This window comes from Cryptomeria japonica, chromosome 11 (genome assembly GCF_030272615.1).
Source record: "Cryptomeria japonica chromosome 11, Sugi_1.0, whole genome shotgun sequence".
Classification (NCBI taxonomy): Eukaryota; Viridiplantae; Streptophyta; class Pinopsida; order Cupressales; family Cupressaceae; genus Cryptomeria; species Cryptomeria japonica.
The window spans coordinates 219,949,955-219,970,133 of record NC_081415.1 but is presented as its reverse complement, the minus strand read 5'-3'; the positions used below and the strand labels follow the sequence as shown (position 1 = coordinate 219,970,133).

General features: G+C 36.7%; 1 protein-coding gene across 8 annotated transcripts in view; it reads left to right on the top strand.

The window, feature by feature from the left end:
• LOC131053379 (probable LRR receptor-like serine/threonine-protein kinase At1g56140) overlaps positions 1-6,742 on the top strand; it is a 118,941-nt gene extending 112,199 nt beyond the window's left edge. For all 8 annotated transcript variants that reach the window (XM_057987979.2, XM_057987977.2, XM_059214305.1 and 5 more), the window contains 8 exons: positions 3,460-3,836; positions 4,126-4,321; positions 4,545-4,715; positions 4,847-4,965; positions 5,139-5,349; positions 5,459-5,696; positions 6,007-6,157; positions 6,259-6,742. In XM_057987979.2, the coding sequence (XP_057843962.2) occupies positions 3,460-3,836; positions 4,126-4,321; positions 4,545-4,715; positions 4,847-4,965; positions 5,139-5,349; positions 5,459-5,696; positions 6,007-6,157; positions 6,259-6,645 (1,850 nt within the window). In that variant the 3' untranslated portion in view covers positions 6,646-6,742. The remainder of the gene's footprint in view (positions 1-3,459; positions 3,837-4,125; positions 4,322-4,544; positions 4,716-4,846; positions 4,966-5,138; positions 5,350-5,458; positions 5,697-6,006; positions 6,158-6,258) is intronic.
• The last annotated feature ends 13,437 nt before the right edge of the window (positions 6,743-20,179 follow it).

Sequence of the window (20,179 nt, the reverse complement as noted above, 5' to 3'; positions counted from 1 at the left end):
TCTTATAGGAATAAAATAGGGTAATGGAATTCTCCCAAATGTGTAAGTCAAAGAAGGGGACATTACAATCCTCACTTCCCAAAATTGCTTGTCCTCAAACAATTGTAGATTTGGGTGTTAAAGAATATGCTCTCCTTCCCATGTTGCATTTTTTATAGGTAAATCCTTCCACCTAACTAAATACTTTTGAATACTCTTGTCCTTGAGCTTCTTCTAACATTAACAATGAATTTTGAAATTAGGACTAGTTTTCCCTTCTCATCAAATAGTGGCAACTCTGCAGAGAGTATAATGTGCTATCTCAATGCCTTTTTGAGGCAATATAAATGGAATACATTGTGTATCTTAGCATTCTCTGGTAGCTTCAACTCATATAAAACTTCTCCAATCCTTTGAATAATCCCGTAAGGGCCATAGAACACGAGTTTCAATCTTTTTGCACACCACTCCTCTTAAGTGAGGATTGTCTATAAGGATGCAATTGTAAATATACCATATCTCCAACCTCAAATGTACTCTTTGCCTTGTGCCTATCTGCATACACCTTTTGTTGGTTTCAAGTACGCTAGATTTTCTATTTTAGAGGCTCATAATATTCTATTGTTCCTATACCCAATCTTTGTCCTAAGAATCTCCGCTATCGGCAATAACTAAGTCCACAAAAGTGGTGGCATCATACCCATATAGAGGACTGAAAGGTGTATGCCTATACTCATATGATAAGTGGTGTTATAACACTGCTCACCTAGATGCAATCATTTTATCCAAGCCTACTAATGACCAACCACATAATTTCTTAAGTACCCTTCCACCCACTTGCTTACTATTTATTTATGTCCATATGTTTGTGGGTGATAACTTGTGCTCGATGTCAACTTTGTACTCACTAATCTAAAGAGCTACCAAAACACATTGAGGAATCTACTATTCCAATCACTAACAATGTTTCTAGGAAATCCACGAAGCCTAAACACCTCCCTAAAGAACAAATCTACAACTTGTGGTGCCTTATATTCTGGTGATATAGAAAAGAAATATGCATACGTAATCAATTTTTCCACCACCACATAAATGCAATATCTATCATGCATCTTAGGAATCCCTATGATGAAATATACTGATATACTCTCCCACTTCTAATGAGCGATAAGTAGGGGTTGCAATAAACCTGCTGGAAAAGTATGTTCAGATTTATTTCATTCGTAAACAACACACACTCAAATGTGCCTAGGAACATCATCCTTCAACCTCGTCCACACAAAATTTCTCTCACCTCTCTGTAAGTTTTGAAGTATCCTTGATGGCTTGCTAGTGGAGTATCATGAATAAACCTAATAATCTTTATCTTTATTTTTTATCTAGGAATCGAATAGATTCTTTGTAGTAGATGATCTCATCAATAACCTTAAATTGATGATCTTGGATTGTCCCATCCATAATCTCACATGCAAAAGTGTTCTTAGAGTACTCAACTAAAATATAGAATTTTCAATTTGCTGAAATCTCAAATATAGCACACAAAATTGGTTTCCTAGATAAGGTATATGCTAGTTCATTTTTCTTCCCTTTTACATATTTAATATCAAAACCATAAGCTTTTAATTTGCTTACCCACTTTTTTTGCCTTTCATTCAAGTCCTCCTATCCATGGAAGCATAGATGGACTACTTGACGAGTAGTGAAAAGCTCGCAAGTTTCTGGCTTGTCGAGTAAACTTGCCATTTACTCACCAAAAAAACTCATTGAGTTTTTGCCAAAAACTCAGACTTTTTGGCGAGTTTTTGGCAAAAACTTGACGAATCCATGCCAAAAACTTGACGAATCCATGCTAAAAACTCGCGAACATGGGTGTAAAAGCCAAGGACATCCAAAAAGGGACAATTTCATTTTTTGTGTTCTAGTTTGTTGCTCAATAGGAAAAACACCCTCCCAAGCCTTTCTAATGTGATTTGCATCAATTTTAGTCAATTAGAAGTGGATTTGGAGCAGATTTGAAGTGTATTTCGAAGCAAAATCGAATTCCCAGGTAGGTTTTCTGATTTTTTTTCTATGATTTTTAAAACATTTTATTTCTTTTTTATTGCATCTAGGTTAATAAAAAATCAATAATGGCCTTTCCTAATTAGTCTAAATTAACTTAGAGTCCAATGAACAAGATTTCATACCATTTTTTGACAAAATTTATTGATTTTTTAACTGTTTTTTCAAGAATCTCTACTTTTCCAAAAAAATTCAAATACTAAAGGGGGCAGCCTCAAATTTGATCCCATCTGGAAAATTATTGATAGGAGGTGGAACAATCAGCTCCACCAACCCTTTCCTTTTTAAATAATTTTAAAAGATCACTCTTCAATAACAATTATATATGTCTTGACTGCTGTGTATATGTCATTCTTTATATTAACGTAAGGCTAGATTGATGTTTAGGTTCGATTTGAATTTCAGAAAATTGTCAAGTCTTGAAACAAGACAATTTTCTCTTATTAGAGAGGGTGCAAGTATGGTTGCCATGGCGAGGACATGACGCTTCTACATGGTTTTTTATTTCAGTCTCTGACACATCTGCCAAAGTTCTTTTGCTTTAACTGGAAAATGGGACAAGAATATGGGTTGCTAGGATTTCCCAATGTCTCCAGAGTCATTGGAATTTGCACTTGCAGAAGCAGTCCAAGGGACTTGCTTCCTTAATATTCATCGCAAAACTGTAAAGATCTTCAAAATCTCTTTTCCTGTCTGAGTAGAACCTTATAATATACATTTCCATTTTAATTTTGTCTGATTATTCTACAGCTGATAAAAAAGGGTTCTAAATACTTCTTATTTAAAGCTATTCTGTATTTTCCCATTTTCGTCGTTATCTTCTTCATTTGGCTAAAACTTTTTTGACTGGAACCAGTGAGCAACAAAAATATCCAGAGAATTCTCTTTGGAGTGCACCTCAGATCTCATTTTAGGATTTCATACTCACAAGTTTTTTCACGGTGCATTTTAGTATAAAGTCTTTGTGTTCCACATTTCTACAGACTCCAAGTAAAGAGAGTTGCAGGACTTGAGTTCTGCCAAAATCTCCAGAATTGTGGCCACAAGGATCAAATGCTTCTTTTTCTGTCGCAAAAGAAAATAATTATGCACCTTGAATCTTCATCTTTACTTAAACTATTTTCTCCATCCAAAGGATTGAATAAGGATGAAGAGGAAAAATAAGCATTTTAGGAGGAAATTGGCCACTTCTTTCTGGGAAACAAAATAAAAATCAGCCATTTTTGCATGACCGAGAACAATTAAAAAGATGAAATTGATGCAATTGCTCCTATTAATGAAGCCTTCAGTTTAGTTTGGTACTGTAATATATTGAAGTTTGTTTCTCAAAAGAAAGAAATAATAGCCTTTTTGTTTCCTTTGTCCAAAAGAGTGCTGGAAGATATTGTTGATTTTACATTTTGACTTCTAAATTTTCAGATTCTCAGTTTGCAATAAATTGTGGCGGTTCACAAATTACTTCTCAGTTAGGAATTGATTATGAAAGTGATAACGAAACACTTGATGCTGCTTCATTTTCTGTAAGTGATACACAAAATTGGGGAGTCAGCAATACTGGAAATTTTCTTGACAATGAAGCAGAGAGTTTTACACAGTCCAGTCTATCCCAATTTACAAAAACATTAAATACAGAACTCTACCAAACAGCACGCCTGTCTCCCGGTTCACTGAGGTACTTTGGTTTAGGGCTTCAAAATGGACGATATACAGTTGAACTACAGTTTGCTGAATTAGAATTTACAGATGTAGAAAGCTGGAAGAATCTTGGAAAACGCATTTTTGACGTTTATGTTCAGGTATGTGTAATCCATTTTTTTAATAGTTTGATTTCTACTACCTTTTGAAAAACGAGTCCATGCATTTCCTCTTTTTGTACGGGGAGAGATGGGTTACAGATTATTTTCTGCAATTTTTTCCTTTTATTGTCTTTTTCTTTTTGGAAAGTGTAAGTGTGCATGACATCAAAAACATTAGTTTGACAATCATAATGCATGCAATCAGTTGGATTCTTTATTTTTTCATTGAGTAGATACTAGCTCTGCATGTTACCTCAGTTCTACAACGTTTTGCCCCCTGATGCTGTAGGGGAATAAAGTATTATCGAATTTCAACATCCAAAAGCTGGCAGGAGGTTCATTTATAGCAGTTGATCGAAATTTCAGCACAAGTGTGACAGAAAATTTCCTTGAAATTCATCTTTTCTGGGCTGGGAAGGGAACATGCTGTGTTACAAAAGATGGAACCTATGGACCTTTAATATCAGCCATAAGTGTCACACCTGGTAAAGAAAATGGCTAGAATTTTATCCTGCTATTATTAATTTAACCAAGATATAGACAGAAAATGTTTTTATTGGGAATGAGGGCACTGCATAAAAATGAGCATTGTTTTACTACAATACAATTTTTAACAATCGCCTCCAAAATTATTTACATAATTTACAACATTACATGCATTGCAAACCCTAGATATCTTTACCGCTGAATGCTTTATTTTGCTTGTAGAATTCAAGCCAGCTGTTTCAGATCTTCCACATTCGGACACCCATCCAAAGAAAATGAAGACTGGAGCAGTGATTGGAATTGTTTTCGGTGGAATGGTTGCTGTTTTGATATGTCTTATTTTTATCATTTTCTGGCGGAAATCCTTAGAAGCACGTGGTCAGGAACAAGAAGGTAATGGCAAGAGCTTTTAGGAGGTGAAATTCCATGAATTATAGTTATATCTTTCTCTCAATTAGGTTGACTTTAATTTGGAGGTATTTGGCAATCGCATTGATACCCATCACATCTTGCTTCTTTATCAGCACTTAAAGGACTCCACACAAAACCAAACATTTTCAGCTATGCTGACATAAAGAATGCAACAAGTAATTTTCATGAAGAAAATAAGCTGGGTCAGGGAGGATTTGGTGTAGTTCATAAGGTATGTTAATATACGTTCCAGTATTTGCATTCACTTGTTTTAGATTTGCGTACCCAAATATATTCTACAGAGCATACATAACATTCTCCATAATCACAAATCAAATCTCTATCCTTAAACTTCCCCTTATATTTTATCTGATTTCCTTGTGCTCGACTATGGCATTATAACAGGGTATCCTTCCAGATGGTAAATTAATAGCAGTGAAGCAACTGTCAGCTGAATCCAAGCAAGGAAAACGCGAGTTTTTAAATGAAGTAGCTGTAATATCTGCAGTGCAACATAGGAACCTTGTTAAATTGCATGGATGCTGTGTAGAAGGAGAACATCGTATTCTGGTCTACGAACTTCTGGAAAACAACAGTCTTGAACAAGCTTTATTTGGTAATAATATACGGTCATCCCAGTTACTTGATTTGGAAGAGTTGTTTGACTTTGTATTCATTTACAATATAGACACAAATATATGAGCTTTGTGTGCGCTAAATCGCAGGCAATGAAAGATCTGAAATCCACTTGGACTGGCCTACTCGGCACAACATTTGCATTAATACTGCACGTGGGCTTGCTTACCTTCATGAGGAATCCAGTGTCCGAATAGTGCATCGGGACATCAAACCCAGTAACATCCTGTTGGATGACTCTCTTAACCCTAAGATTGCAGATTTTGGGTTGGCTAAGCTATTTGATGAATCCAAAAGTCATTTCAGTACCAGAGTTGCTGGCACGATGTAAGATCACCTTGAGTATTAATTTTCAGTGTTCTGAAACCTATCAGAGACGAAGTTTCCTTACACCTAATGAGAAACAATATAATGTTCTGATGTTGTACAATCCTTTGTGAACAATAAATTCTTCCTGGTCACAATCTTGTTTATGTGCTCACAAATGTTTACCCTTTTTCTTTTTTACATGTATGAGTGCAATTAAATTTTGTGGGGCTAATTAATCAAAATAGAGTACATATTTAATCTTTTGAAACAGTTGAAAGTTGCCCTGCCTACTTTTGCATGATCTGATTGCAAGTGTTTGTGTTTGAAGAGGATATCTGGCTCCGGAGTATGCAATGCGAGGTCACCTCACAGAAAAAGCTGATGTTTTCAGCTTTGGAGTTGTTGCCTTAGAAGTGGTGAGCGGGAGAAGCAATACAGACACAACCTTGCCACAAAACAGTGTCTATCTTCTGGAATGGGTATGTACTAGTGTAGTGAAGCTTCTTCAATTATGCATTAACTTTAATTTTAGTCTAGTGCAGCCATTACTAATGGAACCCGCCTACTGGTCAAATTATAGGCTTGGCAATTGCATGAGCAGAATAGCCTGCTAGAATTGATGGATCCTGAACTAAGACCAACATGCATAGAAGAAGAAGTCCTCAGACTAATTGCAGTAGCCCTTCTTTGTACACAAGCTTTGCCTGCAATGCGTCCACCCATGTCTCGAGTGGTAGCAATGCTGACTGGTGATGTAGAAGAAATTCCTATTGTTTCTCGCCCTGGTTACATCACAGATTGGCAGTACAACAACTATATAGCAGCTCAAAGTACTGAAATCGCATTTACTGTATCAACACCACAGCAGAGAAGCACAGAAATTATCCTGCCCGCTGCATTGTTCTCAACTGAAAATGAAGATATGAGTCCATCAATGATCCGCAAGGCTTTAGATGATGGCCTATGATTACTGAACTCATGAAACAACATACATACCTTGTCCCCACATACGTAGCAGTAGTCTTATTTTTTAATTTTAAATTTGACAGATATTTACAGGTTAACTTATTTCATATATTATTAATATTTAATAATAAATATAAATTATAAAAAGAAAATGAAATTATTTTTATTTTTAAATATTCATTTAAAAATAAATAAATAAATTTGTTGTATGTAGAAAAAAAAAGAAAAGAATATAGGATAAGTGAAAAAAAATTGAAATGAAATGAAATAAATTTTATTTTTAAATATATGTTAAAAAATAAATAAATAAGTTTGTTGTGTAGAAAAAAAATGAAAAGAATATAAAATGAGGTGAAAAGTAAGGAATTTTTTTTACAAAGTTGTGAATTATATGATGTAGTTTTCAATCAAATATTTTTGTAGTTTATTTAATCACAACTACAAGTTATGATTTAAATTGAAATATGTATTTAATTTATTAAAAATTATGGCATATTTAAGATATTTATACTAGTTTTTTTTATGTTTGGTACTTGTATTATGTAATATATCAATACTTGTTAAGTAATAGTTTATTGGTGAGCATTATGGATGAGTTGTCAGCATATATATAAAATGAAATTCAAAACTTCAGGTTTGCTTAATGTAATACATGTACAAAATGGAAGCACTTTATTTCATTTCATGATTTGTAAAATTTTAATTTTATTTAAAAAAATAAATTTAATTTAATGTAGACAATAAAGTCCACAAGTGGTCAATTATAGATAATTGAACTACACAAAAAAATGTAGCTAAAAATTATATAATGGAATTGTCTAGTGCATCTTCGATATGCATCTTGTGCTTGTCTTTGAATGCATCTACATCAACGTATTCTCTTGCATGTGCCCATACACGTAGGTATATGTATTTTACATCATTAACCTTGATATTCAAATGTAATTTAAGATTAGTATAGTTGCAACTATATGTAATTATATGAAAGCAACATCCATTTTGAACTTGTGCAACTACTTACACATATTTCATACCATTGCCTAAATGGCACATATTAGTACTCTTTGGGTTTGTTAAGCTTGAATGCGTTGTCTTCAATTTTAAACATTACATAAATTCAAAGACTTGCATTTCCTGTGTGAGTTGGATTTCTATTAAAGGAGGCAATAGGTGGCATGAAACACCAAGGGAGATAATAAACTTAATATATTTAGTGAGGTAGATACCTATGTGGTTGTTCTCCCTACAAAACAACATGTCTAAGCATCATAACATACATAACATCATACTAAAAAGGTATATGAGGACCCATCAAGATGGCGATGAAATGTGCTAATGGAGATAAAGACAGTGATAGAAAGGCAAGATAATGGCAACCTTTTTGGTGGGATATACAATCAACAAACAACAAAGTGAAACAAATGTTATGCATCCGTATTTCTATGATGTATTGACATTTTGTTCAAACATAAAAAGGGAGGCTTTGAAAGCAGTGCATGTTTTGAAAATTTGTGAATTGTTGTTGAAAAGAAAAGGGATGGAATCCATGGGGATGAGTAAATAAATCATATCCAAGTGAAGGGTGAGAAAAAATGTTAACCAATTTGAATATATATATATATATATATATATATATATATATAGTTGTTTATGGTTTTAAAAAAAGTTGGACAAATGAAGTGGGTGCAAGTTTGAAAAACATGTAGGGTTTTATTCACATGGAGTTGGCAGTGGGGGGTAAAGTAAACAATTGATATTCAAGTGATGGTGAGTAAAAAGTTGAACAAATTGTAATTTTTTTTTCTATTTCTCACCTATCTAGGGTTTAAAAATAAAAATGGACAAATGAAGTGGGTCTAGGTTGTAAAACATGTAGTGTTTTGTCCAAAGGTAAAGGTTGACGTTTGTAGGGAGGAGTTGGAGGTGTGGAATAAAGTAAACTAGTATTTAGGTGATAGGTGGGTACAAATGTGAACCAATTTAAATATATTTTTTCATTCTTACTTATCTAGGGTTTTAAATTAAAATTGGATAAATGAAGTGGGTGTAGGTTGTAAAACATAGTGGTTTGTTGAAATTTAAAAGGTGGAGTCCATCAAGAGGAGTTGTAGGTAGTGGATAAAGTTAAAAAAAAATATTCACGTGATAGATGAGTAAAAATTTGAAATAATTCTATATATTTTTTTTCTCACTGTATAGTGGTGAAAATTAGGGTTTCACCAATGAGGATAGTAAGACCACTAATCTTTCCTTGGGGACCACTACATTGAAAGAGGGGTGAACCTAATAGATCTAGCCACAATCAAAGTAAGGAAAGGGCTGAAATTTTGATTAGATTAATTGGTTATGTGTTTTCCCCCTCTTTCCAATTAAAGAGTGGATGCAAATTGTGAAATTAGGGTAAAACAAGGAATTATTGAAGTAAATTGTCGAAAATAGACCGTTATAGATATTCTACCGAGCCACAAATTGAGATCTAGATAGAAGAAGATGTTTAAAATATATGTTCCCAAAGGTTTAGCCTGATTTTTTGGAACTAGGTAGTATAGATTTGCCCTGGTCCTCTAAATTTTACTTTGTCGAAAGCTAAACATGTTTGTCATTATCGTCTTTGTCAGGATCCTAGAATACAACTCTTGAACCTATTCCCTCAAAGCTACAATTGTTGATGATGATGCAATGCTCTTTGAATGTAATCACAAATGTTGAATGTAATGGCACGACAAAAACATGAACATGAAAAACCCTAACCAAAACACATACTTGCATGAAGATTGATGTAACTTTACTCCATAATGCTTGAAGGATGAAATGTTGCCTTGAATGTCTGAAATGATTGATGATGAATCCTTGATGGATACACAAATACTTTAGTTATGTCATGGATGTCAAAATGAATTGATAGGATGCCTTTATATAGGTTTCCCTAGGTAAATTACCAATTAGGCCAAACTCCAATGATTAAGTGTAGCCACAGGGGACCAAATGCCATCAGGGAGAGAAAGGGCCTCCCCCATTTAAAATTAGGGCTTGTTGAAGGGGGACCAAGGCATTTTGAGGCACCCTGGTCCTCCAACAAATAAGATTAGCATAGAGGAAAATGGGGAGAGACCTCCAGGATGGGGCCCACTCAATGGTGTTCAGGACATCAATGTTGGAAAAGGGTGGCAAAACAGACCTAGAGAGGGGATAGGGAGAGGAAACACTATTTAGTAGGAGCACAAACATGAGGTGTGAGTTGTATTGGTTACAATTTACAACACTACATTTAGCCCCCACTTTAACAGGAGTATAAGCCTATGCAATACTCACTGTAAAGTAGAAAGATGAGAGAGAAGAGCAATTAGGAGCGAGATCACAAGGAGATAAGACATCACTAATTTAGAGGAACCAAGCCCCCAATCTTAGGATCTTAACTCATGTAATCATATGCAAGGATACAAGACAAGACAAAGACAAAGACACACAACACAAGGGGTTAGTACTGTTACCTGATTTCTCTTCCAGCTCAATCAACTAGAGTTGGAACAGTATTTACATTATGAATATGAAGGGTGCATATCTGATTATGCTAACTGCTCATACAATGAAGATGTTATCAACTAAAGCACTTAATTCATTACACATGTTCATAAGCAACAAAGAATATACAGTGGAACATAAAGAATTGTTTTCTTTATTCATAAATATCAAAGGTACAATGTCCCACACAAGTTGTGGGAAATAACTGAAGAAATGCATTATAAAAGAAAACAATGCATATGAGAATGAAGCATAAGAATAGAGAAGGGATCCGTCATTGCCAGGAATGATGAATCCCATTGTTGAATGTTGTACCTTTAGTGCAAGTTTGTCTTTCCATCCAGGAATACCTGCAAGAAGATGAGAGAGATTGTGTTAGAGCTCGGGATTCTGAATCCAATCTTACACATCATCAACAGATGCACAATCTACTTTCATATTGCATAAAATTAGTTATGCAATAATTACATGAATCAAAGAGGAAAATAGAAGAACAAATCAGAATTCTATTGTTTTATCTAACATGTTTGTTCACTATGCAAATACAAGAAAAGTAATGGCATTTTTCATCAAATTACAACATGTGGGTTTAAATGTGGCTCCCACAAGGGTTGAGCCCAGCATGCTTTGTTGCAACAACTAGAGAATCAAAAGTTCAAGTTCATGGTGGTCTATAAGCAAAAATTTATTCACAGTTGCACCATCAAGAAAACAGTCCATCAAGGAAGTGAACATTTTTTTTACAGTTTGAGCTTTACAATGACAAGCTGCAAGAATATAGTGAGGAACCTCCAAAGTTGTTGCTTCATGTCATGAGATTGCAGCCTTGTATCAACACTATAGATCATAGTGATAATATGGTCACCTAGGATAGAAGCAACCGATAGCAGCCTTAAGACTCATTGGTGAAAGAACAATGCATAGATTTACTCCAAGAATAGTAATCAAAGACTTATAGCAGAATTCAAGGGTCAACATTATAGTTAAAACACCAGAGGAAAACAACAATTCATGAGCAAATGATTGTCTAAAAATAAAATAGTCACAAATGTCCAAAAATAGGGATATAGAGTCATGAGCACACATAACACAATGGTCAGATCAAACAAAGATCAAAACTAAGGTATATGAAGATGAAGAAGTGATTCTAAACAAAGCCACAACCCTATTGTGCAAGGCCTATGTAGCATAAAGTGAAAGTACAAAGATAATATAGTATAAAGGAGCTATCAACTCAAAAGGAAGAATGGGTAGTTAACAGTGCCTATGTAATGACCTAGCCACTATTAATTCATCATCTCAAACTTGTCGAGAGCCATCAAAGAGTGAGAAAGAATGGGTAGTGCAAAGATCTCCAGGATAGGAGCAACTTCAAAACACACACTCAAAGTCATAAGGACAATGAGTTATATATGTGGTGCTTAAGATATTCGCATCAAAAGGAGTGAAAATGTTGTAAGAACCAAGGATACATTAAAGCCAAAGAGTTTTGAGATACATAAGGTTACATCTTGAAGCTGAAAGCAAAGTAAAAATTTAGTGTAGTGCTTTCAAGAACACACAGAAAGAAACCCCCCCTAGATCATTCAATCATGAATAGAGAAACATATGGAACTGAGAGTGGTATCTAATGTTGAGCCAAGCAAAGATTTCATAGAGTTCATACATAGAGATGTGTTTTTGCAGTCCAAGAAATTGTTGTTCAATTCCAAGAATTCTAAAAACCTTAACCAAAAGGGGCAGGCTCAGTCATATGAAAGCAAAGAATGGATGGATACAACAACAATGAACAATATAGTTATTGACAACAAGAAATGCAGTGAATGGATTTTTGATAGGTATCATCATGAAAGAAAGAGCAGTAGCCTTTGAAATTAGCAGCCACTTGTAAACCTAAAATGGGGCTACTTTGAACATCAATTCAAAGGGAATGCTACAAAGAAATCATGGCATCTTCATGGGATAGTTATAAGACTACAGTCATTCATACAGTCATTGCAATAGAGTAGTGATCAACATTTTAGAGTAGTCTCAAAGATCAAATTTGAAAGGACTTCATGAAGACGCATGAATTAGTCTTATGGTAACAAGACATTAACATCTCTCAGGTAGAAGACAAAGATAATGGTTTGAATGTAAAAAGATAGTCACAGTCTCTCAGATCCAAGACAACAAATGTTGAGGGCAACGATAGTAAGCCAAATACAAAAATAATTAATGGAACCTTCAAAATAGTGAATAGATCATGATTTATGGATAGTCTCTGTCATAAAATTAATGAGCAACATTGATGAGACTCTGTTATACAACAGTGTATAGTGAACACTTTAATGGGGTTACTGTTATAAATACAGTCTAAGTGCAACACAATCAAGAGAAGATCGGTTGCAAAATTCAAAGAACAACCAAATAACAAAAGAGCCATCACACTTGAAAATACATATAGTAAAATATTCCAAACAAATTTCATCTTAAGATTACAATGGAGACAATCTTGTCAAGCAATGTTTTGATCACACAGAACCATCCACAATGACTTCCAAAGAGAGTTATTGCAACTTTATACCATGAAGATATAGATTTGAATAGAAGTACTATCAAGACCATGACAAGCCACACAAATATGGAGCCATAAAGAACTCACCAGGCTGTGAGAGTTGAGAAATACAACACCATAGGAGCCCAAATGATCTCTGCAAGTTGAATAACCTATTATAAGGAGATGGAAGGAAGCAATAACAGAAAAACAAATACACATAAAATATGCTCAAAAGATGAGAGCTCAATATTCACAAAATGTGTAATGTGATAATAATACAAAGAAAAGAAAAATAACCTCTAATAGGTCAAGAAACCCTAAAAGGGAAAACCTAGGCTTGCACATAATAATTAATAAAAGAATTAATTATTATGCACCTAATGTTAGCTTAAGTGTAAAAAGGGATAAAGGGAACTTAAATAATTAAAAAAATGTTGTTTAATTAATCAAGTAAAGACCCAATTACTCTAACACTCCCCCTTAAGCTAGACTGAGGGAGAAGCTAAAACCTAGAACAACTACTGAAAGAAAGAAAGATGGGTCCCGGCAACAAGGCCTAATCAGGTACCCAAATACAATGAAATCTCTATGAAACAGAGAAAAAGGAGAAAACCCAGTGGGAAAAAACTCCTCTCCAAAAAGAGATAAAAGAACAAGCTGAAAGAAGAAGAAGGAAGGAAGGCCTCATAAAGGCCCCCCAAGGACAACTTCCTTCACCCCAAGCATAGAGCGCAACTGAAGATAGCACGACCATGCAAAAGGTTTCGTGAAGATGTCTGCAACCTACTTGGCAGTGGGAATGTACTCCAGAATGAGAGAACCATCCAGAATCAAAAAATGCATGTGAAGCTCAACGTGCTTCATCCACTGATGCTCTACCGGGTTGCGGGAAATATGATTAGCACTCTGATTGTCACACCAAAGAATAGTGGGACTATTAGGAGGAAAACCAAACTCAGTCATCAACAGTCGAAGCCATAAGATCTCCTGGCTAGCAAGCACATTAGCTCGGTACTCAGCCTTTGTAGATGATAATGCATGAGTAGTCTGCTTCTTGCAAGACCATGTGATAGGACTAGAGCCAAGAAAGAAAACAAAGCCAGAAGTAGACTTCCGATCAGTGACATCACCAGCCCAATCTGAGTCAGTGTAGCCAACAATGTGAGGTTCCCCTGATGTGTAGTGAATGCCATGAGAAATAGAGCCCTGAATGTATCGCAAAATACGTTTAGCAGCTTGCCAATGATTCTCATGAGGATCATGGGAGAATTGAGAGACAAGGATAACCACAAAGGAAAGATCAAGACGAGTGTGTGTCGGGTACAACAAATTGCCAACCAACTGCCTATAAAGTGTATAATCTACTAAAGGAGTGGGACAAGTAGTAATCAAAACAACCCCTGACTGAAAAGGAGTGGGAGCAAGCTTGCAATCAAGCATGCCAAAGTGCCGAAGAATGTCAAGATAATAATTTTGATGGTAAATGTAGATCCCATCAGAAGACTGAATCACGTGAAGACCAAGGAAATAGTGCAGAAGACCGAGATTTGTCATCTCAAGCTGGTCCATCAAAGCTCATTGAATATGTTGAATCATAGAGGATGAGCTACCTGTGATGAGGAGATCATCAACATATAGCACAAGAATCAGGATCTCACCCTCAAGAAGCTGAATGTACATCGTATGATCAGAATGACTATAGGTGAAACCAGTGGAGAGAAAGAAAGAATCAATCTTCTCATACCAAGCCTGAGGGGCCTTTTTGAGACCATACAATGAATGCTGAAGTATGCAAACCAAAGAACTGTCCTGCACAAATCCCTGAGGCTGCTCCATATAGATTTCCTCTTGTAGGTCCCCATGCAAGAAAGCACTCTTCACATCCATCTGAAAAATGGGCCATCCCCGAGAAGTTGCAAGAGATAGTACAAAGTGAATAGAGTTCATCTTGGGGACAGGGGCAAATGTCTTGGAGTAATCAATACCCTCAACCTGCGAGAAACCCTTCACAATAAGACATGCTTTGTATGTATCAATCGAAACATCAGCAGTATACTTAGTGTGATACAACCAGTGACACCTAACCATCTTTTTGCCCGTAGGAAGAGGACAAAGATCCCAAGTATGATTCCTCATCAAAGAAGAATACTCCTCCTCCATAGCACAATCCCACTCAGGGTGTTCTATAGCCTCTGAAAACTTCTGAGGATCATCTGAAATGGCATGACTCAAAAGACTAGAACCCACAGTATGAGAACGGGTGCAACGAGTATCTGAAGGATCATTGGCCATAGAGCCTGACACCTCAATAGTAAAGCGAGCCCACTTGGGCATCTGAGGTGGAGTAGGTGGAGGTAGGGATGGTGGATCATCAACAACATCATTAGAATCATCCTCAAAATAGTCCTGAAGAGATGCAGTGGGAGGAGTAGGCAGAGGAGTAGACACTAGAGTCAGGGTATCCACTGTGGGAAGGCGCTCATCAAACTGAACATCCCGTTGAAACATGACCTCTCTAGAATGACCTCTCTGGAATGACCTCTCTGGAATCAGGATCAAACAACCTGTACGCCTTAACCTCCTCACAGTTGCCAACAAAAATGAGGGGTCGACTCTTCTGCTCCATTGCTTTCCTTTGAGCATCAGAAATAAAAGCCCATGCCTCATTGCCAAACACTCAAAAAAAAGAAACATCAGGCTTGTCATGAGACCAAGCCTCCTCAGGAGTCATATGTCGAATCACCTTGTGAGGCATCTGATTCTAAATATAGTTGGCACAATTGACTGCCTCGGCCCAAAAGGATGAATCCATGGACTTGGACTGAATCATACAATTCACTATCTCCCGTAAAGTTCTATTTTTGCGCTCAGGGATACCATTCTGTCGAGGGGTGTAGGGAATAGTAAACTGATATTGCAAACCATGTTCAATGCAAAAATCTCTGAAAGCCTGATTCACATACCCCCCCCCCATTATCTGTACATATCCACCGAATAGAAAAACCAGACTACTTCTCTACAAATGTCTTGAAGATTCCAAATGAATCAAAGACATCAGACTTGTACTTAAGAAAGTACACCCATGTGCGTCTGGAGAAGTCATCAATAAAAGTGAGTACATACTTGGCCCCAGAAAAAGGAGTAGGAAATGACATGAGATCACTGTGAATCAACTCCAATAGTGCCAAAGCATGAGGGGCTCTTTTCTTCAGAAAGGGATCCTTGTGATGCTTGCTAAGCACACAATCATGACAAACACCATCAGTGCAGGAAATCTGTGGTAGCCCAAGAACAAGTGCCCGTGTACTCATCTGCTAAAGATATCTGTAATTGACATGGCCCAAGTGCTCATGCCAAAGCTTACTCACTGAATCTGCATGTTCTATAAGAGACGAACTGACACTCGCAGAGGGCTCAAATCTATCAAATCTGTAAAGACAAGATGCAGTATCAACACTCCTAGTAGCCACAACCAAATCAGAGTCATGGAGGTCCCGAATAACCACATCATGTGGTGAGAACTCAACTGTCTTACCAGAGCTAGAATGACAAATCTGATAAATGGATAGGAGGTTCGTCGAGATGTCAGGGACAACTAGAACATCCTACAGAGTACCCCCATCCAAAGAGACAAAACCTGAACCCAAGCCTGAAAGCTAAACTGAGTCACCCACTGCAATCTGTGAAGTACCACAAGAGGCAAGAGAAGTAACCAACTGCTAATTGTGAGTCATATGGTGAGAAGCACCAAAATCTAATATCCAAGTGGACCCATAGGTCAAAGCTCGAGCAGTGAGAGCATGACCTTTCCCTATGGAAGGAGAAGATGCCTGAGGTGAGGAGATGTGATGCTGCTGCATGGCTTCCTCTAAAGCCTCTAAGCATTTCCAACACCTCGAAACTGGATGTCCTTCCTTACCACAAAAACTGCAAGTGTCTCTTGATTTCTTCTTAGTCTTGGAGGAAGACTCACCAGACTGTGAAGATTTCCAATTTTTCAGAGGAAATGGTGGTTTAGAATCAGACTTAGGAGGTGGCTTGGAGGAATGCTCACTGCCTGCAGAATTCTTCTTTGGCTTTAGTTTCTACTTTTGCTTCTCCTTAGAGGATTGAGCAACCAATGCTTTGTTCTTGGACCCTGAGAGCATGTCCAGCTGAGAAAGATGAGACTGCTCACGAGACAAATGCTCACAAAATACATCAAAGGTAGGCATGGTGAAATGAGCACCCAAGCCATCCATGGTGGAGTAGAAAGCAGAGGCAAAATACTGAAAATGACCCCAAAGCTTCGAAAGAATCAAGTGAATGCACTCTATGTTTGTCTTGATCTTGCCACATCCCTAGAGAACAGATTTGGTAGTCTTGAACTTGTTCAAAAAATCCTCAATGGTGGAAAAGGAATCAGGTGACAAGGAAACCAACTCTGCCTCAATCTATAATGCCTGAATCTCATTAACCCTCCCGAAGAGAGACTCAAACTTCAACCACATAGCGCGAGGAGTGAGCAACGAGCATCAAGGTGAAACAAAAGATTGTCAGAGACATGCAAAGAGAGCAAACCCATGGCCTCATCCATCTTGTTTCTATGTTGAAGAAGCTCATAAGGACGCTACAATAGAGGCTGAACCTCATCCAAACAAGACCACAACCCTCATGCTCGGAGAATCCTCATGATGCGGGGCTTCCAGGTGTGATAGTTGTGTGATGTCAACAACTCAACTGAATGATCTGCCATGAAAACTTTGCACCTGCACCTGCTTGTGGTTTTTTTTTAATTATGTGATCTTTCAGAATAGACAGAAGATGCAGAAGGGTTTTTTTGTTTTCAGAGTTTTGGTGTTTTGTATTTCTGATATAAATGACAGAAAGCAAGAAAAAAAACACCCCCCCACAATAGATAAACCCAAACCCTAGTACATACTGATGAGAAGGAAGTAGTGCATAAGCATAAAAAAATTCAAACTGAAATCTCATGTACCTGATGAAAAATCTGAGAAACAAGATCACATATCTGAATAGAGCATGTTGAGACCTTTCCGATGCCTATTCGTTTTCAAAAAATAGAGTCCATTTTCCCATTCTACGGCCCCGAAAGTGCAGAAAAGAGACCCAACTTTGACTAAAAAAAAGTATAGTCAAACAGAAAAATTGAGCAAAAATTCCAATACTACAAGGTCCGGCTTGGAACCAGCTTTCCGATGCCTATTCATTTTTGAAAAAATGACTCTGTATGCTCAAGATATGGCCAAAAAATGAACCCCCCCTTAAAGAGGCAAGAGGGTGGTGGTCCGGTGGTAGGGTTTGGCAGCGGTGGTGCTCCAGCGGTGCTCTGGTGGTGGAGCGGTGGAGGCGGGGCTGTGGCTGAGAGGTGGTGGTGGGCGCAGGCGGAGGAGGCGAGGCTGTAGCTGAGTGGCGACTAGCAGCAGCGGCGGTGGGGGTCGGCGAGGGTCGGTACTAGCGAGGAGATCTAATGGCAGCAGGGGCCCGCACTGATAGGGCCGGTTGACCAGATTGTCAAGGGGTATGGGGTACCCTCTGAAACCCCAAAAAAGTTTTTTTTTTTATTTTTCTTTTTTTAAAGAAAAACTTCGCCTTTTGGTGTTTTTTTTTTATTTTTTTAAAAAATAAAAAATTTGGCCTGCATATCGTAAAAAGGCAAATTTTTTGAATTTTTATCTCGAACTGTGTGCCAAGGCCGTACGACCTGGTACTGGAGAAAAAATACCCCCAGAGGCTCAAGAGCAAAAAATGGTCAAGTTTTATATGACCATAGGGGTTTTTATGCCTTCTGAGCATGATGGTGAGGTCTGTTTAGGCCCAAAGTGCTAAAAAAAAAAAGGCATATCCCTAGGTGCATAAAAAACTTCCTAAAACCCCAGATCTGCTTCCAATGCAAAAATTCTCAAAACAAGAATAGATAGTTGCAGACCTGAAGCTCTGATACCATGGGAGAGTTGAGAAATACAACACTAGAGGAGCCTAAATGATCTCTGAAAACTGAATAACCTGTTACAAGGAGATGCAAGGAAGCAATAACAGAAAAACAAATATACAGAAAATATGCTCAAAAGATGAGAGCTCAATATTCACAAAATGTGTAATGTGATAATAATACAAAGAAAAGAAAAATAACCTCTAATAGGTCAAGAAACCCTAAAAGGGAAAACCTAGGCTTGCACATAATAATTAATAAAAGAATTAATTATTATGCACCTAATGTTAGCTTAAGTGTAAAAAGAGATAAATTGAACTTAAATAATTAAACAAATGTTGTTTAATTAATCAAGTAAAGACCCGATTACTCTAACACACAATATCTCACAGAGAAAACAATCTAAATACAAGCAAGATGCAGTCTCATCTGGGCTACAGACCAACATAGCAGAGACTTGCCAAGTTTGTTTTTAACGTGCCTTCAACCTGCACAAAGTCTTCCAAAAAATCTCCAAACGAATGCCCAAAATCTAGCAGATTTTGAATCATGGTGGCACTAAGTAATAGGGCAAATGAATACATTGAATGCATCAAAGAAGAATAGAATAAACGGTTTAGGGTTTACTTCCCTAATATGCCAATAACACTTATGCACTTTTGTGCCTTTTTGTTTTTTGAAATTCTTCCTCTCAAATGCTCTCGTAGGTATTTGTTTTCACCTAGTATCACTTTTTTTTTGTAAAGTCATATTCATTAAGTGATTTATAATGAATCACTTAATGGATATAATCAATGTCAAGAATATTCATGAAGTGGTGAATTATAAACCACTTAATGAATATTATTATTTATGGAGCAAATGGTGTAACCAAACAAATAATCAAAGAGGCCAAGTCAAGTGATGTGGCTAGGAAATTTATAACAAATGCCAAAGAGATAGGGCATGTGTGCTATGAAAAGGGGAGGAGTTGAGAGAAGTTAGTGGACATGTGGAGGAGACATGTAGGGGTGGTTGAAGAGATTGCAAGAATCTAGGAGGCTATTTTTTACCTTTTAAGAGCCTTGGAGAGTATTTAGGCATCACTTTCTTGTGCCTTCATGCTTAACTTGGTCAAATTTGACATTTTCTCCATTTTTGGAGCCTTTTTAAAGTCTTTTAGTGGGCTCAAAGATAGGCTTTTTGAGTGAATTTTGACCAAAATGAATTAGTAGACCCTATATTCATGTAACTGCTTGGAAGAAGCATAAGTATGCTTAGAAATTCATTTTTGAAGTTAGTTCTTTTTATGCACTTTTTTGTACTTAGTGATTTTTTACAGTCCTTAGTCATATTTTAAGCATGCTTCGTAACTCATTTGAGATATGAAATACAAAAAATAACTTGGATACTATTGGTGAGAGATTTTTCCTTCTTGTTATTGCAGTTTCTATGTATGGTCATGACTGATCAAGTTAATTATGAAATTTTCCTTTTCCTTGGAGCTTTGTCTCATATTTTATACCTCCTCTACAAATAGCATGTTCATGCAAGTTGCTAACT